Below are 27,774 nucleotides of genomic sequence, written 5' to 3'. Positions count from 1 at the left end.
GGACCTTATGTAAAAAGTGTCCCCCGGCTGTGTCATGACACTGCGGGCTGTTGGAGACCGGTGCTGGTTTCAAAATACGGGGGACCCCCAGATTTTTTCCCCCCCGTATTTTTGGAACCAGGACCGGTCCAAGAGTCGGGCTGGTTTCAGAAATACGGGGGACCCCTAAGCTTTTTGTCCCCCGTATTTTTGGAACCAGGTCCGGCTCAATGAACCAGGTCCGGCTCATTTTCATGCCGAAAATTCGCCCATTATCGCACTCAATCACACTTTTCTTGCCGGAACACGCTCCTCATTAAATATGCGAATCCAAGGCAAAAATGCGATTTGAAAAAAGTGCGATAATGGGCGAAAAACTGACGTGCGAAAAACTCTCATCCCATAGAATGTCACCCTATATGTACATTCATTGGGATTTTTTTTTTTTTATCTTTTCCAAAAATGCTTAAGAAAGTGTAAAAACGCAGATATTTCTGAACAGGCTGTTATTTGTGTAACCACATGCTCTTTACACTCCAGACTTCCTGTCTGTTGGTCTATGTTTAAAGAGGAGCAAACCACTAACAACCTAAAATAAAATATTTACATAGGAAAAGTGCTTGTATCTTATATAAAACATCTCAAACTTCTTGTTACATAACCAGCACATGTGCAATTTCTGTAATACATTTTATATTGCCTTAGTAATGCATGAAAGAAATGTGTCTTTATTTGAATGCAGTTACCCTACAGGGGGCATCGTCTTTCAGGATTTCTCTTCATAATTACAGTACCAAGGTCTGATAGTGCCTCAGTGCTATTCAGCCAGGGGCAACAGACTGTTTGATTGGGACACATATTTTGTGCCTCCTGTAATAGTGACAGATTAATGTCCACATGGGTCTAGAGCAGAGATTTATGATGGCCCATTGTGTGGTGTGACAATCGCTACAGCGGTGCAACTAGTGATGTGGGTGTAGTCTACAGGGGTTTAGTAAGTGGTAACTTTCATGTTTATAGAAAAAGTCACTGATTTGTATGTATGTATTATTCTTATTATTATTATTACTATTATTACTACAATTGCTAGCTAAAACATATTTTGAGTTACTTTTTAGTATGCCTTTGAAAAATCAACCCCATGTACCAATTGCATTCTCTGAAAATGTTCTTAATTTACAGCCTTTGTATGAACAAATAGAGCTCCGAAACTGAAAAGCTGTAATAAAATATTGCCCCTTTCCTTTTATCTCCATATTTATATGTTTTGGTATCGGCACAAACCTACCACCATGCTTCAGTTATTTTAAAAAGCAGTTTCAGAGATATTATAGCTCGCACTCTAATGAGTCACACACAGTTGAGTGGGTGTGTTATATTCCACAAAGAGGGTGTACAGTATCTATTGTCACTCAAAGCACAGAACTAGCTACACACTGACCTCACACCTACATTATGCAGCAGGGCTACACACCAACCTTGTGTGGGCCCCAAAACATTGGTTTATTGAGACGTGTTTTCAGCACGATACGTAATTTATTTGTTTGCCCTTGTCTTCAGAGTGCTGCCATTATTTCCTGCATTGTATATACAGTATATATATTTGAATTGTACCAATACTGTACTGATAGATTAAATACATATATCACTGTGCACTTTAGGTAGCCTCTAACCCCAAATAATCCTTTGCCTAGGGGAACAAATGTAAGAATGGACTTAAAGGTAATGGGAGTGCTCAGATCATTTCGGACTTCAACTGTTTTGATACAATGGATACCCCAAGGAACGAACAACCGATGTTATACAGCAATATTTTTCTTTACTAATATCGCAATAATATGTTAATAATCAATACAAGTGAATTTGTGTGGGGTGGACCTTGCTGAAGGCCACTTGGTACCCCGAGTTTCAAAATCAACAAACGCATTTCGTCCCGTAGCGACTTCCTCAGGGGTGTTGATATGCTTGTGGTCCCTTTTTTTTCTCATTCATAGATCAATGCAAGTATTTAATAATAGGTTCTGGAGAAGTTAACCTATTTAAATATTATTGGGGATATACTAACTCTGCTGATCCTGATTTAAATAGTAACATTACTGTTTCTTGGTAACATCGGTAATAAAATTTCAAGTTCAAAGGAAAATGTACTTGAGAAAAACTGCGTTTAGCAGCTCCTCAAATCTTAGTGTGCCGGTGCTTAGTCAGCACCCTGGATTCCAGCAGTTTGGCAGGATTATCAGTGGTGTCCCTGCATCGTGTATGCACCTGGTGTCCCCCCCTCGCATCGCGACTCCCCCCAACACCCCCGCATCCTCTGCGACTCTCTCCCACAGTCCCTCTCCCCCCTACACTGCACATGGCTCCCTCTGTACGTCGGCAGCACCCCTTCTCCCACACACACAAACACGCACCACAGCACAAGTCCCAGTACCAGCAGCACAGCTTCTCCTACCCTCAGAGCGACTCCCTCCATTCCACTGCCCTCTAAACCCTCCCGAATCCTACAGTAACTGATGTTTCTGGATTAAAAGAGGCTCAGGACCATCAGGTTCCAGAAAATCAGTGTTGTATCTGTATATATTTGCTACCCTTGTATTTCAACATGGATTGCCCAAATGCAAAGTTACTGGTTTTTCTTTGCTCCCACCTCTGAATTAAACCATAGCTGTGTAAGTCACACTATACATCAAGACCACCTAAAATGGACAATTAACTGCACCAATTTTATCTAAAATGCAGGTCAAGCTAAGCAGACAGTAGCTATTTCCAATAATAGATATTGACTTTATGCCCTGCCTCTCAGCCAGTGATATTTCCTTTGACTACAGACAAATGTATTACATTTCACCTTTGCTTGAACTGTGATTTATTGCAGAGCAGTATTTGTTCCATAACTTTTTCTAGGCCTAGTATCTTGGGAAACTAGGATAAAAAGTCAATGCTATTCTAGTATTAACTGCAGTGTGTTGTTGAAAATGAGTGTATTGAGCGGCATGCTTTTCTGTTATCTTTTGTCTTCAATTGCTTGCAAAAATCCACAGAACAAAGAAAATAAGAGGGCATTCAGCTATTAGTATTGATAGAGACAGTTCTACACTCAGTACACATTTACTGGAAAATGAAGCTAAATAATTACTTATGATCTATCTTCCACTAACACCATCTGTGTTGGACTTTTTCAAATTTACAGAGCGTCTGTGGAATAATTATCTATGCTTATGATCTAAAGCCCCATACACACTACCTGTTCCCCGCTGCCAATGATATCGGCGGCAAATGGTTCCAAAACTTCTCAGAGGCACCACTGGATAAATATTACAGGGCATACACACAGGGAGATTTTGAGCTTGATTTCTAAGCAATCTGGCTAGATCGTTTAGAAATTAAGCACAAATCTCTCAGTGTGTTTGCCCCATAGCTGTGGCGATGCGCGGTCCCGCGTGTCGCTACCGCCAGGCTAGATCATTCCAGCCTGCAGTATAAATCTAATCGGCCGCATCGCATGCGATCTGGTCGCATGCGATGCGATGTGACCAATTTTACACACCCGATGTCATACAATCTACATTGGTGTCGCCGTGCTAGGACACAAGTACCGATTATCTTATAAATGGTTTAATACCTCTGACATATATTGGACCCCGGATGGTTATTTTTGTTGGTTGGATTTACACCATACTCAATGAAAAGTTCATCGGTTTACTGTTGCCCCTGAGGAAGTCAGATCACTGATGAAACGCGTTGGAATCTACACCTTAACCGACTAACTCCTACTAACAAGTAGTCTAAGGACTTTCCTACTTACATCGGCTAAAAAATTGGTCATGATTGTTATCAAGTAATTTGAAAGTGTGCTTATGTTATGTTAATTGCCTGAATAGGGCAAACATACTTTTATGTAATTTTTATTGATATTTCATATGAAAGTGTTTTAGTGTATTAAATACTGTTGAAAAACAACCATTGAATAATTTCTCAGCGCCCTCTTTCTTTTTCATACCTATTATCGGATTCTGTCTAACAGAGAATCCTTTAGAGGTGCTGCTCCTATACCTTTGAGTGCTGGTTGGGGAACCCTCTATATATATATATATATATATATATATATATATATATATATATATACATATATATTTTGTTATTGTGTACTATAATGGCTTATTATTAAATACCCCGTTCTCACTGCAGGCAAATTTCCGGGTCTAGCATGTCGACCCGGAAACTTGCCTTTTAACACGGGTTTTTTTGCAGTGTGAACGGGTCGCATACCCGGATCTCATACATGGGTAAAACCCTTCTTTTTACCCGTGTTTGAGATCCGGGTATGCAGACACGGGTTGACCCGTTCTCACTGCATAAAAACCAGTGTCAAAAGGCAAATTACCAGGTAGAACTTCTTCACCCAGGAATTTGCCTTGCAGTGAGAATGGGGGTCCATCCCTGCAGTCCCCGGCATTTTAATGCCGGGTAAAAGCCCTGTATTTCTCACTGGCAGTGAGAACACGGTAATATACTGATCTGTCTCCTGGTGATCCTGTTGCCAGATACTAATTCATGAAATGCCATTAGGAAGATTGTGCTAATTGTAATTAGGTCAGTTAGTTTTAAGGGTATATACAATTTAAACACAGGGATTCCATTTTATCATAAAGGTCCCATTAGACTGAAATGTTGCATTTTCCTTTGCCAAATAAAGGAATTGCTATTACTCCATTGTGCTGTATTTTCTTCTGTTCTGGTGTTATACCTGTTGCTTAACGTGTCATCACTCTGGCTCTGAAATGCCTGTCCATCTACTGTACACTGCTCTGTTTCAGTCATACTGTAGAAACATGCCTTTAGGTGCCGTAGTAATGTCACTAACCTTAGCTATATAAAGCATAGCACATGTATCTCTGTGCGACTGCAGTCAACCGTGTTTGTAATTGATCTTGCCATCCGTACTTCTCTTAATTGACCTTGCTACATTTACTGACGATAATAATGTTATACCTGCCCTGAACCAGGGCATCCCTGGCTATGCATTATGGTAGGATTCTAGTATAGACTGACTCCTTTCAGCCACTAACTAGTGGAATTTATCCTAAGGCAAAATCTGTAGGAAACCCTCAGGTAATCCCATTATCAGCCTGTAAGTGTCCCTTGAGAATATAAGCATAGTAATAAGCATCCAACCATAGGGCCTAATTCAGCTTGGATCGCTACTTAGAGAATTTGCTGTCCGACCGATTATTATTATTATTACCAGTTATTTATATAGCGCACACATATTCTGCAGCGCTTTACAGAGAATATTTGAACATTCACATCAGTCCCTGCCCCAGTAGAGTTTACAATCCCCTACCAAATGTACATGCACACATATTCTTTCTAGGGTTATTTTTTTCTTGGAAGCCAATTAACCTACCACTATATTTTTCGATTGAAGGAGGAAACCGGAGAACCCAGAAGAAATCCACACAAGCACAGAGAGAATATACAAACTCCACACAGTTAGCGCATACATGCCGACTTTTAAAAACTCCTCTCTGGGACGAGGCTGTTTTGGGGGCGGGACGAGGCTGACATCACCAAGCCCCGCCTCAGGACAGGCAGCCGCATTAATTCGCAGGTCTGTGGATGGGGGAGGGGCTAAAATGATGCAATTCGCATCATTTTAGCCCGTCGCCTCCCTGGGCGAAACTTGGCATTTTATACCGCGAGGAAGGGGGGAGCAGGGACTGTGCCGATAATGCAGGAGACTTACCCACCTTCCCAGGAAGGCCAGGAGGGGTACCCGATTTGCAGGACCCTCCTGGCCATTCCGGGAGGGTAGGCAAGTATGAATTAGTGCCATGGTGGGAATCAAACCCATGACCTCAGTGCTGTGAGGCAGTAATGCTAACCATTACACCATCCGTGCTGCCCGATTATCAAGCACCTGCGCATGTGCAGTCGCAGTTTATCTTACAGCAAGCCAGCGCTTAGGGGAGGAAACATTGTGAAAATGCAGGCAAATGAATCTGCTTATGCATTGCTATTTGGTATGCAATAGCAATTTTGCAATATGCGTTTATTCTTTCATTTTGGGTGGTGACTTTTTGATCGTAGGCAACTGCTTTTTCTCTAATTAACATTCTATGCTGAATTAGACCAAAGGGCAAGCTATCAGTGGAAAAGTGGTAAAACCTTTTACTTGTTACTCTTGTTCTATTGCTTGACACATCATAGACTCTTGTTAACTGTATATGACATATAATTCTGAATTTGTGTAGTTTATATAAGTTGTTTAAAGTTGTTGATTTTGCACATTTTATAATTGGAGCTTGAAACCTACCCATAAGCATTCTATGTGTAGTCATTTAGAATCACCCTCATTTCCATTCGTAATGTTGCAATGGATTTGTGAATCTTTCAAATAGATTATTTTTATGTACCAGGACATAAAACTGGCACAACAAAGGTTTACACCACACTAAAGACTTTCTAAGGGTGAGATATATTTATCAACTATCTGATTCCAGTCCCACTATCAGGAGGGTACTATGGGGACAACTCTCCTTTCCCACAATGCTGTTAAGACGGACCTGGTCCTGGACCCTACTGTGTGGATACGCCTGCCATCCTGAGTTACCAAATGCCACCCTTCACAGGACTGATATGCAATCTGAGTGATCTGATGCTGCATCTTTGCATGAAGCAGCAGAACACAAAAACATCCAGGATACATCTATTTACACAAGACACCTCCTGTGGCATTAGCATATTTATGGGTAAAAACCGGAACCAGACAGCACCCCAGAACGCCGGACCGGACAGTCTCCACTCATCAATATCTGTCATTCTGGAGCTTGTAGTGTCCGGTCCAGGGGGTGCATTGCCGGGGGTGTCCCTTCCGGTTGGGCTGCTGTGACACCTGTCACCAGGGAGAGAAGAGGGAGAATACAGCCTCCTTGCATGGTCCAGGGACATGATACTGTAGCTTTCACCAGGGACATAGGAAAGGGTCACATTACATCTTCCTTGTATAGTCCAAACCATTTTTTGCGAATGGGAATGGGGAACTGCACTAGTTGATAAGGGTACTACAATTTAGGTATTAGTTTATGATAAGGGGACTCATCTGATAATAATTATACTTTGATTTTTGTAATTAACATCACCTAGTGACCTTGACCCTGTTGGGTTCTATGTTCTATACGTGATGCTCAGTGGTGCACCCCCGAGTTATAACAAGTTTGTCTAAGGAACACGGGGGGAGAAAAAAAAACTCGGGTGGGGTGCACTCTGAGTCCCCTATAAAGTTATTCTGAAAGAATAAAAAAAAAATTGTTTTTATTTTTTAATGTTTTTTTGTCTGCTTGTGCATAAATTATATAATTTGTGAGAAAAATATATAAATAAATAGTTATTTAAAATTAAACACTTAGTTGTGTGCTTTTATTCATATTTCCTGCGAAAATATTTAATGCCAATTGCGTACTGGTATAGTCAGCACTTGTTTGCCAGATTTTTTGCAAAAAAATGATGACCATCATATTCCCCATCTATCATACACCATTGATGTTATGGGTGTCACTTAGATAAGTGATAGGGGTCTAATCATTGGTCAAAGCAAAAAATGACAAAAATAGACAAACAAAGTATTTACATATATACACACTGTACAATATCTGCCTCAATCTGAGCCTCCTTATGTCCAATATACAAAAATTGTTATACTAGTGCCCTTGATATGTTTTTGGAATATTAGCGCATGTTAAACATAGATCTTCTATCAATATATGCCCCATTCAGATTCTATTATAGATGTAATTGGGTAATCACTGTTCACTATTTAAAATAGTGATTGGATGGTGTGTATTCACTAATTCAAAAAGGACATAGACTTTCACCCTTAGGTAAATAGTCTGGTACGTACCCAGATACAGAATAGGTGAGGTAATTGTTTAAATATGTATGAGAAAGATGCCAGATAGATAGCTAATAATTATAGTCAACTCACTGCTATCAAACCCTAGCATGCTGCCCCAATAACATTTATAATTTTGCCAAATACATACGTCCATACACAGAAATTTGGACCAATTGTTGTAGGATAGCAAGTAAATATCTGTATGTTGCCAAATCAACAGCTATCTACCAAGGATTAATGAAGACTGATCCCTACAATAAGTAACCAGCCCACGGCTGCAAGTTTAAACAGAATCACATGGAGAAAACTGCACAGAGAAACAAATCAATAATTAGGGCAGCACCTCTCCCACTGCTTCAATGCCGCAATTGGTATTTGGTTAGCATTACATTCAATATTTATACATGGAAGAGGGGTTTTGGAACAGATAAGGAGGACCATAGGACAGTGGGGGACCGTTGTCCCACTCAGAGCCAGCGGCAGCCTATGTGGTTGATAGCCGCGGATTCTGGCAGCTGCTGTGTGACCAAGCCTCCTCGCGAAACGTACGTCACAGAGCCAATCACGTGGGCGCTCACGTGACCGGCGTCTCGTCTCCTGGGATTTCCCGTCTGAAGACAGCTGGAGACATGCGCTATTCAGCGCTATTACTGGTAACCGGACCCCCCGCCAGAATCCGCGGCTAGCAACCACATAGGCTGCCGCTGGCTCTGAGTGGGACAACGGTCCCCCCCTGTCCTATGGTCCTCCTTATCTGTTCCAAAACCCCTCTTCCATGTATATATATTAAATGTAATGCTAACCAAATACCAATTGCGGCATTGAAGCAGTGGGAGAGGTGCTGCCCTAATTATTGATTTGTTTCTCTGTGCAGTTTTCTCCATGTGATTCTGTTTAAACTTGCAGCTGTGGGCTGGTTACTTATTGTAGGGATCAGTCTTCATTAATCCTTGGTAGATAGCTGTTGATTTGGCAACATACAGATATTTACTTGCTATCCTACAACAATTGGTCCAAATTTCTGTGTATGGACGTATGTATTTGGCAAAATTATAAATGTTATTGGGGCAGCATGCTAGGGTTTGATAGCAGTGAGTTGACTATAATTATTAGCTATCTATCTGGCATCTTCCTCATACATATTTAAACAATTACCTCACCTATTCTGTATCTGGGTACGTACCAGACTATTTACCTAAGGGTGAAAGTCTATGTCCTTTTTGAATTAGTGAATACACACCATCCAATCACTATTTTAAATAGTGAACAGTGATTACCCAATTACATCTATAATAGAATCTGAATGGGGCATATATTGATAGAAGATCTATGTTTAACATGCGCTAAAATTCCAAAAACATATCAAGGGCACTAGTATAACAATTTTTGTATGTTGGACATAAGGAGGCTCAGATTGAGGCAGATATTGTACAGTGTGTATATATGTAAATACTTTGTCTATTTTTGTCATTTTTTGCTTTGACCAATGATTAGACCCCTATCACTTATCTAAGTGACACCCATAACATCAATGGTGTATGATTGATGGGGAATATGATGGTCATCATTTTTTTGCAAAAAATCTGGCAGACAAACAAGTGCTGACTATACCAGTACGCAATTGGCATTAAATATTTTCGCAGGAAATATGAATAAAAGCACACAACTAAGTGTTTAATTTTAAAAAACTATTTATTTATATATTTTTCTCACAAATTATATAATTTAAGCACAAGCAGACAAAAAAAACATAAAAAAATAAAAACAAATTTTTTTTTATTCTTTCAGAATAACTTTATAGGGGACTCAGAGTGCACCCCACCCGAGTTTCTTTTTCTCCCCCCGTGTTCTATAGTCCAAACCATTCCGGTTTTTAGTACATTCCTGGACCTGGGACCATGCAAGGAGGCTGTATTCTCCCTTTTCTCCTCTGACGAAGTCCGTTGATGATGAAACGCATAGGAGTATGGCCTAGTGTCATCCTGCTGTGTGAGCGTCTACCTGTGAAGTTCACAGAGATTTATACTGAAAAACACTGTGGTTGTGTTAACCTTCATTAAGAGTATGTGACCCATTGCTTTTATAATATCGTGGAAACCTTCACGTGAATAAAACTTTTATATCTTGGATCAGTCGCATAACAATGGAGGGTGCAGGGGGTGCAGCTGCTATGGGGCCCGGCAGCTCAGGGGGCCCAAGCTAGCAATCCCCTGCACCAGGGGCGTAACTAGATATTTGTAGGCCCCATAGCAAAAGATTGTAGGGCCCCCTATTTAGAGACTGATGGTGATAAATGTATGTAAGACATATCAAATTGACAGTAAAGATGGCCCCCCTTCAGCTCTGGGCCCCATAGCAACTGCACCCCTTGCACCTATGGTAGTTAAGCCTTTGCCCTGCACCCTTTACATTTTTTCAATAAAACTGGCAGCACCAGTGACAGCGCAGTCTTTCTGTCCTCCCCCTCCCTCCTGGGGCTCAACATCACACTCTAGTGACCGTTACTAGCCCTGGCGCAAAATACAAAAGCACCTGATGACCTGTGCAGTGTGCAGCTTTAGTTCTAGGCTGGCGCTTACACAGTGCTGTGTGGAGACCCGGTGCAGTGGTGAGGAGTCCCTGTGCGGAGGTTAGAAGACCTGGCGCACGTGCAGCTTCCGGCACTTATGTCCGGTGTGGAGACCCAGCAGTGCAGACTGCAGAGACTCGACAGGGGAGGAGAGGAGATACAGCGCTGCCAAAGGTAGTGTCATCTGGGGGGGTGGGCAGGAGGTACATAGTGGCACTTTTATTGGCAGTGACAGAATAATTAAAAAGTACACCGCAGCACCTGTATTGGGAAGGCGGGAGTAAAGTAGGAGGCACACTGTCATAGCCATCTTTCACACTCTCTCCCCATCTCTTGGTGACACTCTCTCTCCCTCTCTCTCCTTTTTCTCTCTCCCTGACAATCTCAATCCTTCTCGCCCCCTCTTCTCTCTCTCTTTCCCTTTCCCTCTCTCTCTTTTTCCATGAAGCCCCCTCCCTCCTCTTTCTTCTGCCCCCCCCCCCCCCCCCCTCCAAAAAATGGGCATTGTAGTGACAATAAGGGGCCTGCCAAGATTTTGCTATGGGGTAACAGTTAGCATTACTGCCACACAGCTCTGAGGTCATGAGTTTAATTCCCACCATGGCTTGCACTGTGCAGAGTTTGTATATTCTCCCCGTACTTGCGTGGGTTTCCTCCGGATCCTCTGGTTTCCTCCCACAATCCAAAAATATACTGGTAGGTTATTTGGCTCCTAACAAAATTAACCCTAGAATGAATGTGTGTGCGTGTACATGTGGTGGTAAGCTCCACTGGGGCAGGGACTGATGTGAATGTTCAAATATTCTCTGTAAAGCGCTGCGGAATATGTTTGCGCTATATAAGAAACTGTTAATAAAAAAATATATATATCTGTATTTTAGTTTTGAAGATAGAATGTTATCAACACTTAAAAAAAAACAATCGAATTGCAGGTATTAATTGCCTTAAAATGACACCTGCAACTTCATCATCAATAAATAAGCTGAAATGGGAAGGTGTGTATGGAATAATGTAACTTCTCACTAGACATAGGCAGCTGCATAGCATGCACTGACATACCAGCTATTGCTCACTGATCCTTCTGTAGGAAGAGAGGAGAGCAGCGCTGCAGCAGCCTCCAGGATAAAGGCACACTCCTATTGGCGGAGACGCATAGGCGGGGACAATCCCGCCGTTTGGATTGGGCGTCCTATACTCCCTTGCCCGCATCGTTCGGAAGCTCGGAGATGCTGATCCGCACAGCAGCTCACCGTGAGCCAGAGACGGCGAAGCTCAGCAGTGTCACTGTCCGAGAGGAGGAGGTCCCAGACCTGGGAGTGAGCTGCAGGCACAAGCCGGACCTCCAGCCATGGATACGGACTCCGGGGATCTCAGCGAGGGCGAGCTGTCACCAGGTAACTTATACAGAGCATCTGCCTCACTTACTTCCCCTGACTGGCATGGGTGGGACCCTGAATTACTCTTAATATCACGGTGGGGGGAATTAGGCAGTGCAGCAATTCTGCAGAGAGTTCCAAATAAATGTAAAATTAGGGAACAGAGACTGCTTTGGCTCAGACAGAGTGGGGGAGATCCACAAGTGATGATTAAAAGTTTATTAAGGTAATGGTCCCTGGCATGGTGTCCATCAGTGGTAAGAGCACCCTAAGCTGATCATTTCCCAGTGCCCATGCAGTGGTCTGCTACTCATGCAATACCTGCAGAACCAGCTGCTGCATAGCACCCACTCCATTGGTAAATGAGACTGACTTGGTGAAATATTTGCATATGACTGAAGTGACGCTGCAGCAGAGATGATACTTGCACCTGGTAGTTGGTATAACTGATGATCTTGTGCATATCTACTGTAAGGTGTAGCAGATCTATATTAGCAAAGCCATTGTATGCAGTCAGGCTCTTAGCTAATGGTAACACTGGAGACTGCTGTCAGTGTTATTTGTATTGTCATGTTAACTCTGTTGTTCAATGGGGCAAACACACCAAAATGTTTTACTCATCGACCTTTTGACAGTACGAGCCGAGTTCTGACAGTGCTGGTTTACAGCAATGTGCAGTATTATCCCTTAAAGTAGCTCACACACCATACAAAACCCAATTAAATGCAATGTTGGCAATGTTACCTAGACAAAATACCAGCAGTATAAAGAAGCAAGGCTAGAGCGCAATAAATCAAATAAATTGTGTTTAAAGAACATAACACCATATGTTTCTGTGCTTTTTCATACCCTTAATTTAATTTAAAATCTTTCTCTGTTGCTTTGTTACTCTGCCAAAATAAAGGAGCAGGGTTTATGGGAGAATAAGAAAGTGTATTGTTATTTTGGGGGGTTATGTCACATTCTTACACCTTTTAGTATCCAGGTGTGGGCTAACAGTAATGTATTATATCTTTACTGTTTAGATCAGTGTTTCCCAACCTCGGTCCGCAAGGCACACTATTGCTGGGTACACACTTACAGATTTATCTGTCCAATCTATCAGGTGGGAATAAAAATCTGGCAATGTATGGGAGCATATAAGACTTAACCATTTCCTCCTAAATGCTTGAAACCAAACAATAATAATGGTAGCTTTATTAAGCTCGGTGAAGTGATAAAGGGGCAGATGTATTAAGCCTGGTGAAGAGATAAACTGGAGATAAAATGGAAGGAGATAACGCACCAGCCAATCAGATCCCAACTGTCATATTTCAAGCACAGCTGATTGGCTGGTGCGTTATCTCTTCCATGTTATCTCCACTTTATCTCCAGTTTATCTCTTCTCCAGGCTTAATACATCTGGCCCACTGTGTCTGGTTTTTATCACCGGCCAATCAGCTCCTACCTTTCATTTTTCAAACCAAGCCTGTAACTTCACAGTTTTAAGCTGATTGGCTGGTGATAAAAACCAGACACTTTATGGTAGATTTATTAAGCTTGGTGAAGTGATAAAGTGTCTGTTTTTTATCACCGGCCGATCAGCTCCTACCTTTCATTTTTCAAACCAATCATGTAATTTCACAGTTAGAAGCTGATTGGCTGGTGATAAAAACCAGACACTTTATCACTTCACCGAGCTTAATAAATCTGCCCCTCAGATAAATTGGTCAAAGTCGTTTGATTTATCAAATTAAACCAAACAATCATTTGTATCCATTTTCTAGTGTTTGGGAGCAATTGGTGGATTGTCATTTGCTCCCATACATTTCCAGATTTTTTTCCCCTTAGACAGATTAGACAGATAAAGCTGTGTGTGTGTGTGTGTGTGTTTGTGTTTGTGTGTGCCCAGCTTAACGGTTCAGGTTTTAAGGATAGTTGTACTTGAGCACAGGTAACTTAATTAGTTACTGGGCCTTGAGGTTCGGAAACACTGGTTTAAATAGTATGACGGTATTTTTCCAACCATCATTTAAACATTAAAAAAATAGACTATTTTTATCTTACCCCCTAGTTTTCCTTACCAGAGTGAGAAATAAACAGTGTATCCCCCTGACAGGTATTGTATTACTGAGTAACCGCAGGAGCAGGGAAATCTATACATTCTCACATGGACAGCAGAGTGGGATGTAGCACTGATGAGCAGTCTTTTATACTACAGTCATTAGCACTAATCAGGAATAAGGAGCATCTTGCTTTAATGATATATTTGTGGACACATAATAAACATTGATTTGTTGTTGAGGTTTATATTATTCCGAATGGGCCCGGACTACAATGGCAATGTGTCACACATAACATATTATTATACAACAAACATAATAAGCAGTTTAGTCACCAGATTTTTGCTGGGGGGAAAAACGGTAGAATGAGAATCCCAATTATCTAAGAAGAGATTGTAAGAGGGCTGAGTCCTGTGGCATGTCTTTTGCCGCTTACTATATTATTAATGTGTTCATTACCTGTCTAGACTGTACAGCACCTCTGTCACATACACATCTCTGTATGTAGTCTGTTCTGTATTGTGGTTGGACATGCACTTTGCGTATGTTCAACAAACCTACACAGTGCCTCTGTGCTCTATATTGTCACTCTTTCCGTTGCTGGCCATCTCACATGGCATATTCAAGGATAAACATTACATTATATACATTAGATTATATATTTTTCATTTATATATGCATTTTATATTCCAGGATCTGATTAGTCTGTTAACATGTGAGTCCTGCTCATCCTTCCGAATTTCTGCGCTGATAAAATGAGCTTTATATGATAGCGAAATTAGATTACGTGGATTAGGACCTTGACACAAAGATATCACTTGCAGCTAGAGATTGTCCTAAATACGTATTCTTTGGCTTTTCTCAACTGACTGGGAAGACAAGTGCAACGGCCCTTTTGTTGTTGTTGTTGTGTTGATTCTTAATTTAACACTTAAGTATGTATAGTGTTAACTCATGAATTCTGATTCCTTTTGCTTTTTATAGATCTTCTGCAGCGTGGAGAGAGCGCTAACACTTATGTTGCCATACAATGTATTCCCAGTAGTATGGATAGCTTTGATGATGATACCGTTTACGGTTTTCAATATTTGTGTTATGATAGGATTGTCGCACAAATGAGAAACTTTTCCAATATGTTCACCATATTGTTTATGCAAAATGAAATGTATTTATTCATGATATGCAATTCGTTGTTCTTTTTTTTTGTTATAGAATCATTTTTTTAATCAGAAGAGTAATGATTGCAATTAGAACTTACATTGCAATCAACTGGGGTAGGGACAGGTGTCAACTTCAGAATTTGTTTCTACATTGACTCTAGTGTCTACAGACAGTGGGGGTTATTCTGGTTCACTCGCAAAGGCAAAATCACTCTAATGGACAAAACCATGTGCACTGCGGGTGGGGCAGATGTAACATGTGCAGAGAGCATTAGATTTGGGTGGAGTTTGTACTTCAAACTGATATCTATATTGCAGTGTAAAAGTATTTACCCTGCACAGAAACAATAACACACCCAAATCTAACTCTCTGCACATGTTACATCTGCCCCACCTACAGTGCACAAGGTTTTGTCCATTAGAGAGTGATTGTGCCTGTGAGAGTGAACCAGAATAACCCACTTTGTGTGTGTGTGTGTGTGTGTGTGTGTTGCATAACCCTTTATAAAGTGAACGGAGGAGTGACCACACATGTACTGGCATGGCGGGGCCTCTAGAAGGAGCAGGAATGTTTTACTTGCTGCCCACCTCCTAACAACCCTGACAATTGCTTTGCACACACCCAGAAAGTGCATAAGATATATATAATACTGGTATTTACATCAGGCTGCACCTGGAGAAGTGATATAGTGGAGAGGAGGGGCCTTATAATATAGGCCTAGTATAGTAATTGGATTTTCAAACAATTTCAAATACAAGCAGGATGGGCGGAAGCTGCTTGGCGATTGGTTGCAGGTGCAGAGATCAGGTGATTATGATGAAGATTGTCAACATTAGCCACCCGCTTGTGATTTGCTGTTGGCTAATACTAAGGTTTTATGAGCATTCTTTTCCTTGTATGCTAGGTGGACAGGTTCTTCTGCTGAATTAGAAAGAATTTGCAAAGTACACTCAATTCACAGCTAACTACTGTACATTAAGTCCACAGTGTCATAATCTATCATCAATCTATACTGCTAAATTCATTCCTAAGTAGGTCAGTGTGATTTCTCTGGTGCCGGATGACACTCCCACAGTGGGGATCCCGACAGTCAGTATCCCGACTGCCGGTGCTCTGACAGGGGGTTACCGACTCACATGGGCTATTCTCCCTTGTGGGGGTCCACGACCCCCATAGAGGTAGAATAGAACCTGTGGCAATCGTAGCGAGCCACCGGGCCCGCAGAGTGGCGAGTGCAGCAAAGGGACTTCTTTACGTTTGTCCCCACTGTCGGAGGCGCATACTCCACCCAGTTTCTGCTATCCAGAAACAGGACATTCTCTCCAGTCTCCAACTGTCAGTTATGGTTCTCTATAAAACCTGGCTCTGACGATTTCCAGGTAGTTGATCGCTGATGTGCAAAGTCGCAATTGAATGACTGCACATGCGTGCGAATCGTAGGGTGCATGCGCAAGCTCAAATAGTGACAGAAATAGTGAAAATACCTAAATTGCAATCTGCTTGTAATTTGATGGACAGGTAGTTGGTGTTTGGGGGTGGTAACCTGCCTTTTTCAGGGAGTATGCGAATAAACACATGCGTACCCAAGTGTTTAAAGGGAGAGTGTGTGATGCCAGCGCTGGCCTCGATCAGTTTGTCTAATAATACAAAATTGTATGACGTTGGATGTGATTTCCCTTGAACTCCTCCTGGACCTTCGCAGGAATGATTCCATCCAACTTTGTACTTTGCTGTCACCGAAAATCGGGTCACCCTCCCGGCCCCCCGGAAAGGTGGGCAACCCTCCCGGATTCTGGGGGACGACCGCTCCCCCCCTGGTTGTGGCTTCCCCTCGCCCCTGACCGTGGCGTTTAAAAACCTTATCTGCCGATCTCAGAGGAGGGGGCAGGGCTAAGTGGCATAATCGGGTCATTTAGCCTCGCCCTCTCCACGGAGATCGGCAAACCGGGTCCTAACGATGTCACTCTTAAGTCCCGCCCCCGGAGCTCCTGCTGAAACAAGTCTCCTCTCCGGGCTTCTCCCGGAGAGGAGCTTTCAAAAGTCGGCAACCCTGTCATATATCTAGCCACGAAAAATCGCATCAGATATATCTTATGGTATAAAATTGTTCCATAAGATATATCTGATGGGCTGGATTAGGCGAATATGTGTTTAGATTTTTTTTTTTGCGTAAGGGTGCACTTTTTATGCATGAAAATAAAGTTTGTTATTATAAACAAAAAAGAATATATGCTGCGGTGTGCATAATAATGGTACTGTACAGGTCTGTGGTTATTTATGTACCTTGGCAGAATAGGTGACAGCACTACAACTGTTACTCATGCAAACAAGTTAGATATAAAATGTGTGCTACAGATTAGCTTATGATGTAAGTGTTAAGCTCTCTCTGTTACATTCTGTGCTATCCTGCATGTGTCCATTCCAAAGTGCCCAAGCACTGCCAGGCTTCTGGGGCGGAGGGTATTGGCAGCTTTTGCTGGAGTTACCCTATAGAAGACTATGGGCTTGTTTCCGCATTGTGTTGCCAGAGGGATCGGTACTTGTTTCCTAGCAGGGTGACCAGATTTTCTACGTACGGTAACGTATTGAAATCGCATCGCATGGGCCATTTTACTGGCATGCGATGTGATTTTTTTTATAATTTATTCAATGCTCTTATGGCCCCAGGGGATCGCATTGCATCGCACCTCCCGCAAAATCACATGCGATCGCATGCGATTTTATAGGGTGGGATGTCATGCCATTAGCTATACACTAGTATGACATGCAATTAGGTTTGAATGACCCCCACCACTATCTACGCCACCCCGAAGCATGGCGAGTGCAGCAAGCCCCACGAGGGGCTGCGTAATGTGTCCTCCCGACCTTTTCATACCCCCACTATCCACGTTGGTGTGGAGTTGATTTATATAGTGTGGCGAGCGCAGTGAGCCACCGAGCCCGAAGCTTGGCGAGCGGACGCGGATTACTTTACATGTATTCTGCATCCCCTCACGGGGCTCGCTTCGCTCACCATGCTTCGGGCTCGGTGGCTTGCTGTGCTCGCCACACTATATAAAATAAGCTCCACGCCGAAGTGGATAGTGGCGGTAAAGAAAGGTCGGGAGGATGCGTTCCGTCGCCACGCTCGCCACGTTAAGGGGTGGCGTGGATAGTGGGGGGGTTATTCAAACCTAATTGCATGTCATACAACTGAATAGCTAATGGCATGGCCTCGCACACTAGAAAATCGCATGCGATCGCATGCGATTTTGTGGGAGGTGCAATGCGATGTTATGCGATCCCCTGGGGCCATAAGAGCAGTGAATAAATTGGGGGAAAAAATAGCACTGAATCGTACACCACTAAAATGGCTCATGCGATGCAATGCGATTTTCCTACGCTGAATAGGCCACTAAGCTATTTGCTTAGTGGGCACCCTGCTAGGAAACAAGTACCGAGGGATCCGATTGGATCCTTTCCAGAACCTGCAACCGTGGCTGAGTGTGTAAACCCAGAGGTCCAGTGATTGGCACTGATCGCAAAGGACAGCTCTTATCGGGAAAGCTGCCATTTGTGTTTCCAATTACATAGGCTAGTAAATATGCTATCACTATCAGCATGAAATGTGGCGGGATGTACAGCAAGTGGCTGGTACATCTGCCCTAAAAAGGAGATGTACTATGGCAGCACTTATCTTACCACTATAGCCCCTTCCTGTTTCACTTCCTATTGACACAAAGCATGAAGTAATAATGCTGCGATGTATTAAAGCTGCCGGGATGGGGGAGAGAAACTTTTCCCACCTTATGGTCACTAACAGAACTACAGTGTATCAGCCCAGTGCTGATGTGCTGTTTCTTGCCTCCTGGCCAGCTCCATTGTGCATGCATGAGATCTTGCAACCCATCATAGGCATTTATGCCCAGCCCGGACCCCCACAGAAGCCACCACAAGTATTCCCTTATGCTGAGTCCCAGGTGCCAAAAAATACCAGATACATTCACCCATCCCCAGGGGGACCAGCCAGTACATATATTACATATTACATCCATAATAATATGTTTGATTATATGCATACCTCCCAACATTAAATATTTACAAGTCGGGACTCTCACAAAGCGAAGCTGCGCACGTGTGGTTTCATGGGAATGCCGCAATCACGGTCCACACCTCGCCTTTTGGCACTGTGAGCTGCTGACATACCCCGATTCCCTCTCTCCTGTGAATAGACACTGTGTGAATGCTTCACAGCATATTTTCACCGCTGCTCTGCTGAGCTGACCATCAAGTGACAGGGGGGAATCTCAACTCCCCCTCATCGTGGGACACTGCCGCCCATGGGTGGGACATTGGGACAGTCTTAAAAAATCAGAACGGTCCAGGGACAATTAGGGCAGTTGGGATGTATGTCATATGTGCTAAGAGGTTCCCTGCCGCCACTGGGCCCATGTATATATAAATCTCCAGAGAACCAAGAGTTCTTTCCTTAGACTCCTAATTTTAACTACATGTTTAAATAAAAGATAGCGGATATTGGGCCAAATATAATAGCCAGTGATTTCCAGGAGCGCACATGATACTGGTGAGATAGCCTCTATAAATAAAGCAGTGAGAAATCGAGTGAAAAGTGCCCAAATCGTATATGAATAACCTCTGATTCCGATCCGATGCCCAGTCACGTGCACATTCGATCCGAAGATCACAAATGCTGCACATAAGATTTGTCGGATCCAGCAGCCAATCAACTCGTAACTGTAATTTTTCAGACATAGCTGATTGGCTGGTGCGTTATCACCTTCTACTTTATCTCCACTTTATCACTTCACCAGGCTTAATACCTCTGCCCCTTTGTTTGTTAAAGGACTGTATACGATATATTGTATGTGGCATACCCTCCAACATGGCCCATTCCATTAGGTACAACAAGCTCTGTTTCTGGACTTCCCTGCCAGTGGCAGTTGCAGAGGTGGGGCTGCAGCACAGTCCAATATTCAAATAGGGGACCCACACCTAATGCCACTTCAAACATCACTGACCTGGGCCCACTGGCAGTTGATGTGACCCCCCTCTTTCAACTTTGGACTGTGCTGTTACAGAGTCCAACCTCTGTAACTGCCACTAGCAGGAAAGTCCAGGAACAGACCTTTTTGTACCTAATGGAATGGGTCATGTTGGAGGGTATGATGTGGTCCAGCCGCTGGGCCGTTGCCGAGGTAACGCATGCAAGGCTACAGGTAAAACCTCAGATTAGTGTATGAGGCCTTTAAAACGTCCCTGGTTCTGTGGGATATATTGGTGCTGTTTACATGAACTGTCTGGTTTTATTTGTTTTTAATATTGGTCACGGGTCAGTTGAAGGATTTTCCTGGAATACCATTTGATATTATTTAATTGTCATCATCCAGAAAGCAAATAAGATGCTGACATGACAGCCTGACTGTAGCATCACCGTTATGTTAACAAGTTATTAAAATGTTTTTCATACAGAGACTGAATCTGACAGTGCGTCTCACAAAGATTCATTTTATGCCTTTATGTGGCGAAAGACTCTTTCACCTCAGGAAAGTTGTATGGTAGATGACCTTGTTAAACAAAAGTACTCCGTTAATATATTACATTTACTGGTTTATAATACTAAATTGTTTAGTTTATTTCAGTCACTGCCTGCCTGGCTCAGAGTAAGGAAAATTCGGTTCATTTGCAGTTGGTAATAGGACCAACTCTAACATTTGGCAATGTGCGAGCTTATTTTTTTGTGTGTGTGAGATGAATCAGCAGATGATGTCAGGTTAATATTCAATGGAGGCTTTATGGTTCTCCCAATCGTTTTACTCATTTTGTGCAGAGTAGGGTCCAAAAACAAACTCTTCTGATCACCTCCAGCCAACATTGTGAAATGGAATAGCGAAATAAATTGCATCTATGTTCAATTACATATTGCCAAGTATATTCCATCATTTTCTGCAGTAAACAATTTTATGCAGGCTGGCTCTTATCAATCAGCGATACATTATGGATCCTGCCAGATAATATTTCATGTGTTCAGATGGCTTGTGGAAGAAACCTGCTAGAGTCAATTAGTCAGAGTGCTGACATCATATTTTGTTTAGTTGTATGAAGGTTGTTGCATTTCAGCAGAGACTTCCTGATATAGGAGTGATCCTCTTAAGGTCCATACACACTGGGCTTTTTTGCCCAGCTAGTATTGCCAGCGTTGTAATGAAAATTGGCAGCCCAGCGATGGTGGATGGCTTTCCATAGCAGGAAAAAACCATGTGGATGGCTTTCCATAGCAGATCAAAATCACTGGCCATCGACTGTTAAAAACCAGTCAATGGCCAGCGATGATGCAGGAGCCACCATCAGTGCTCACTGCTCATTACATTGGGAGGTTTTGAGCTGAAAGCAGCTCACTTTTGGTGTTTTGAGCTGCTTTAAGCTCAAAATCACTAGTGTGTATGGGCCTTAACTCTCTAGTCTCCCTTATTAGAGTCTAAAGGGGCATATAAACAGGACAATTTTCACCCCATTTCTAAGTGATCTGACTAGATCTCTTAGAAATTGAGCACTGATTGCTCCATGTGTATAGCCCTGGGTAGGGTGGCCAATCCCGGGATCGGCGGGATCCCGGGATTTGGTCCCAAAAACGCCGGGATTTCAATCCCGGGATTGGAGTTTCCAATCCTAGGATTAGACTGCGCATGTGCAGTCTAATGCCGGGCAGCGTCTGAGCTAGTGCTCAGACGCTGCCCGGCTTCTCCCATCCCGGGCAGTGCGGCTCTGCGCAGCGTGACAACGCCAGAGATCACGCTGCGCAGGCCACACAACTGCCGCCTCATCATCCTGTGTGCACCGCGCAGACCTCCCGTCGCCTCCATGAGACCGCCCACCCACCCAGGCTGCCAGTGCCTGCATACCATCGCCCGACACCCACCCAGGCTACATCCTCCCAGCTCCATTGCCCACCCACCTGGCACCTGTAAGTAAATATGCGGGTGGCCGGGGCAGGTTTTTGTATTAGGGAAGCCAATACCGGGATCCCAGGAATCCCGGGATTGGGCATTTTTCAATCCCGAGTTCCGGCATTGAAAAAATGCCCTGAGATTGGCATCCCTAGCCCTGGGTGACAACGATGCACATTCCTGGACATTGCCATCACCCACAGAAAGATGTAGACAAAGCCCCGCTCTGCACAGATCACTCAGCACACATTGCGGTGTGCATCGTGGGTATGCTGAGCGATCATGCTTAAGCCCCTCGCTCAGCACAGTCTCCCCTGTTGCCCCATGGGTACTGGGCTTTATGGGTATGGGGCTTTACAAGTAGTACTCCAGAGATTCCCTCATTGCACCATAGAACTATAGCTTTGAATTTGAAATCCTTTAAGTGAGGAGATGTGGAAGTAGATTTAGCCTTATGGAGAGGCATCTTCAATGTACAATTGTCCAGGAAAATGCAGTATGAGAACATGTGGATTGTTTTAGCAGTAACTAGTGTGTTCCACATATTGCCATTGAAGTTTCTGGTTGCTTAGATTATCAGCCCCTATATAGTTCAGATCCACAATCCCTCACAGACCCAAATCTGCCTCCTGCTAGATATACAGTAGTATGCTTTTCAGTTCAATCATCAACAATCCATAGAGTTAATGTATATGAATGACAGAGGACACAAAGTAGTAGAATAAATTTGAATCACTCCTATTGCTCAAATTGTTGTTGTTGTTGTTGCCTTGTACCAATAGACATAGGACCTTATTCTGGTCTGTTCGCCCTGGGACGATTTTTTTCTCTTTGGTGGCCATTGATATTACATTTACAGCAAGAAAGACGGTCCGACTATTTCCAATAAATCGAGTCTTGGTATACCAAGTGGTATCACTCCTCGACATTAGTAGGTGGATTCTCCTCCAGCTGGTAAAGTCAATTGATGTTTGTGAGTGTGTTGCCTATAAGATCAGTTTGGAAGTTACATTCCATAGGGATTATATAGGATTCAGTACTTACAAGGATAATGTGGGGTTTCATTACACACATGCAGACTTGATGGTGGGTTGCAGTCATACAAATGGCAAGTTTTCAGTACAGCTAGAACTCTGAAGAAAATGAATATGTACGCTCACAGCCTGCCAAATGTAAACTAAAGCTAAGTTTGTGTAATGACTGCATACTTGGCATTCTGCATGTGAACCGTGAGGATAAAGCCCCTGAGTCTATCGTATACATAAACTAATAATACTTATTAGGTCAAGAGTTAGGTTAGGAAAGTGCTAGCTTCTTTTCTTTCTATGTGACTTACACATATAGAAAGTTTGGTCGTTCCAGTCAGCCGAAAAACAGCCATATTGTTTAAAAAATCTGGTACTTGTTTCCTAGCACGGCCACAATCGCGGGCTGCGACGCGACCGACGCGATGCCCCCGATTTTCCCATTGAAATGCATTGAAAAAAGTCAAAATCGCGTCGGTTGCGTCGTATGCGGCTAAAAAAGGCTTAAATGGTCCAGACGCGATGCCCCCGATTTCCCATAGGAAACAATGTTAAATGCCTCAATTTACCCGCGATGCCCCCGATTTCCCATAGGAAACAATGTTAAATGCCTCAATTTCACCAAATCATCATAGGGAACAATGGTAAATGGGCCAGAAACCCCCCAAAACACCCCTGAACAGTGAAATGTCCCCACAAAAGTAGTTTACGCCACCCCACGATCAACACGGTACGCGTCCCCCGACCTTTTCATACCCCCACTATCCACGTCGGCGTGGATTTGAGAATAGAATAGTGTGGCGAGTCGGTGGCTCGCTGCGCTCGCCACACTATTCTTTCTCAACTCCACGCCGACGTGGATAGTGGGGGTATGAAAAGGTCGCAGGACGCGTACCGCCGCCCCTCGCGGCCTCGCTAAGCTCGCCACGCTTCGGGTTCGCGTTGATCGTGGGGTGTTGTAAACTACTTTAGGGGGGACATTTCACTGTTCAGGGGTGTTTTGGGGGGTTTCTGGCCCATTTACCATTGTTCCCTATGATGATTTGGGTAAATTGAGCCATTTAACATTGTTTCCTATGGGAAATCGGGGGCATCGAGGGTAAATTGAGGCATTTAACATTGTTCCCTATGGGAAATCGCGGGCATCGCGTCGGTACCATCGCACCCGATTTTTTAGTGCATGCGATGGCCGCGATGCCCCCGATTTTTACTCACGATGCCCACGATCATGATCGTTGTGGCCGTGCTAGGAAACAAGTACCAAAAATCTTACCATGTGTGGGCACCCTAAGACTAAACAGGTGGAAAGATTTCCCTTTGCCTGTTGTTGCAGCGACAGAAGTTGCTTTTTCCCCCAATCTATTTAATATATCTGGGGCAGTTGAGTGACACTTGGCAACCTGATGATACAGTAGCGGCAGCACCATACCTTCCAACTTTTCAATGACAGGAATCGGGCCCCAGCGTGCAGCAGAGCAGTGCACTCCAGAAAGGGGCATGGCCTCTATGAAAACTGACATGGTCTCATGGGGGATGATATAGCTAGCTGCGACCCATTTCCCCATTTCCTGTCACTATTGGGGTCATGGTCAGCACTGTGAGCTGCTGGCCATGCCCTCTATGCCTCTCTCTCATTGAATAGATGTCGTGTGCACAGCTTCTATTCCATGCTTCTCTTCTAAGCAGAGCAGTGAGTGACAGTGGATCCCCCCCCCCCCCCCACTGTGAGACACTACAGCACGCAGGTGGGATGAGGGGCAGACACATTGTGTGACTGTAATGTGAATATCGGGACATTTGGGAGTTATATAGCACTGGGAGGACTCTTCCTGCTTTGCTGTCCAAACCATGTCCTGTGCATAAGTGATCCCATCTTTGTGTTTTGATTTTATTTAGCACTGCACTGTACTATGGGACTTGAATTTCCAGCTATAAAAATAGAAATCAACATTTGTACATGCTTTCATGTAAAAAAAAAAAAAAAATCCTGTTTTTTGCATCTACTGTCTACATCCAGTAAAAGTGCCGGCTCTTGTTCAGTGACTAGAGCCAGGTGCTGCAGTGTGATACTCTCCTGTAGTACTCAGCTCCTGTCAGTGACTAGAGCCGGGTGCTGCAGTGTGATACTCTCCTGTAGTACTCAGCTCCTGTCAGTGACTAGAGCCGGGTGCTGCGGTGTGATACTCTCCTGTAGTACTCAGCTCCTGTCAGTGACAGGCTGTCACAGATAAAGAGCAATGCTGGACATGCCCCTGGAGTGACGGAAACAGGTTTCCCATGAGGCCACGCCCCTTTATAGTCAGGTTGGCCCCCTTTTTTGGCCACAGCAGGCAGTGGAGGAGTTAATGCAGAGTGCTTACGGAATGTAACCACACCAATTGATGCCTCTGCCCCATCACATAAACCACGTACCCAGTATCAAATACCTTTGGTTGTATTGCTGCTCATTTTGAGGTCTGGATGCTAAAACTCCATACACACTAGACAAGGATATGATGAAAAATATCGCTAAGTAAAGGGCTTCTGAGTGATATCCTTCACAATATCATCTATCGTTTATACTTAATATCATTAACGATGTACACTCCCGCAAGTCGTTACCGATGATTGATGTCTTCTAAACATGTAGGTTAGTTTGGCTATATAGCCAACCGACCTGCCTGTTAAGTGGCTGAATGATGTTGCTCACGGCCCCTGTTATTTAGTGTGTATGTGGCTTAACAGTTGAAAGGTTTGTACAGTATGACTCTCAATCCGCCTGACACCGTGCTCTCACCATAATTAATATGTGCATGGAATGTGATAGGGCTAATGCAAGTGTATAAATCCTACATTTACAGAGCTTCATGTTGACAACCATACTACTTGCTTGCAATGTACAGTATACAGTAGCTGCATGTTCATTATTTATAAACTGGGAATGTTTACCAGTTATCTACATGTCTTTTACACATAGTTGCCTACCCTCCTGCATTCTGCAGGAGACTCCCAGTCATAGAACCTTGCATTCTGTTGGAATCAATGCAATAAAGAATACAGTATCTATCCTTATGTATCAATGCCTATTTCCCTATAGATTGTAAGCTTGCGAGCAGGGCCCTCCTACATTTTGACTGTCTGTAAATACCCTGTTGTATCACTGTCTCCTTTTTAAAGTGCAACGCAATATGCTGCGCTATATAAGAAACTGTTAATAAATAAATAAAATAAATATATAAAATAGCAGCAATCTCCCTCTCTCCCTCATTAGTCTAGAAATCTCCCTCATTTCACCTAGCCCACAATTAGATTTTTTGGGAAAAAGGAATGAAAGATAGATACATTTACATTGAATCATCAGCACCATTTCCCAGCACTTTGGAAAGTATAGTAGCTCTTACTAACTGCTTTGAGGCTCATCTACATTTGGATATAAGTAATTTTAAATTACCCACCCACGCTTCTAGGTGCCATGTTCACAATCTCTTTTCACAATCTCTCCATATATGGAACTAGACACTCCCTTTGGGTGGAGCATGACATGCCCCCTCAATGATGCGCAACTATAATCTCCCTGAAACTAGTTTTCAAAAGTAGGCAAGTGTGCTTTTACTATGCAGATTTTTATGTTCGTGTGATAATACCATTACGGTCACTGTTCTCTCTGAGTTCTATGCTTGTTACTATTATTAGATATTTGGATTCACACTTACAGCAAATGACATTCAAATGAATCATTGTAGTTGTATTTGAAATACATATTAAAGGCTGTCTGCCACTCGCACAGCCGCCCTCTCCACCCCCCCTCGCTCACCGAGTTCCCCGCATTGCTGCAAATGGATGTTTTGCGTAAACATCCATACGCAGCCTTCGGTGTGGGGGCCATATCATTCGATATTTGCAGACCATCAAATGATTTGGAAGGTGCACTCAAAACTGACATTCTCTGGTGCCTTAGCTTTGCGTGCTACCTGTACAGAAAGAGGGCGGGCAGCTGACATCTGGTGATGTCAGCTGCCCGTCTCCGGCAGCGAGTCACTGCCTGGGAACACCCAGCATTTTCATGGGAACACCCATGAAACGCTGGACGTTCCCATGGGCAACACCTGCCGCCCCCATACCTCCGTCTACACTGGTGAGTGCAAACGGTGCACCCAGCGTATGCACATGCGCAAATGCGCAGAAGAAAAACATTGCTCTCCCGTTTAATAACCTCCAAAGATAAAAGTAAACCACATGTTAACGTTCTATTACAATAGAATGATTTCAGTTGTCTAGAGGTATTTTATGCGTATATATATATATATATATATATATATATATGTGTGTGTGTATTGCCTTATTGTCCTGACAACGGGCCAGTACATCAGGAGACGTGGAGGAGGCCGTAGGAGGGCAACAACCCAGCAGCAGGACCACTACCTTAACCTTTGTGCAAGGAGGAACAGGAGGAGCACTGCCGAAGCCCTGCAAAATGACCTCTAGCAGGCCACAAATGTGCATGTGTCTACTCAAACGGTCAGAAACAGACTCCATGAGGGTGGTATGAGGGCCCGACGTCCACAGGTGGGGGTTGTGCTTACAGCCCAACACCGTGCAGGACATTTGGCATAGAACTACAAGATTGGGAAACTTGCCACTGGCGCCCTGTGCTCTTCACAGATGAAAGCAGGTTCACACTGAGCACGTGACAGACATGACAGAGTTTGTAGACGCCAAGGAGAACGTTCTGCTGCCTGCAACAACTTCCAGCAAGACCAGTTTGGCAGTGGGTCAGTAATGGTGTGGGGTGGCATTTCTTTGGG

The 27,774-nt window shown here is 43.4% G+C and overlaps 1 protein-coding gene across 1 annotated transcript in view; it reads left to right on the top strand.

Moving 5' to 3' along the window:
- Positions 1 to 11,559: 11,559 nt before the first annotated feature.
- TNFAIP8L3 (TNF alpha induced protein 8 like 3) overlaps positions 11,560 to 27,774 on the top strand; it is a 79,401-nt gene continuing 63,186 nt past the window's right edge. Inside the window, exon 1 of the mRNA XM_083183910.1 lies at positions 11,560 to 11,836. Coding sequence (XP_083040036.1) covers positions 11,791 to 11,836 — 46 coding nt within the window. The 5' untranslated portion in view covers positions 11,560 to 11,790. The remainder of the gene's footprint in view (positions 11,837 to 27,774) is intronic.

Source organism: Crinia signifera, chromosome 4 (assembly GCF_055691185.1).
Source record: "Crinia signifera chromosome 4, ASM5569118v1, whole genome shotgun sequence".
Classification (NCBI taxonomy): Eukaryota; Metazoa; Chordata; class Amphibia; order Anura; family Myobatrachidae; genus Crinia; species Crinia signifera.
Note: the sequence above shows the minus strand (reverse complement) of the source record. Positions and strands in the feature narration are given on the sequence as shown.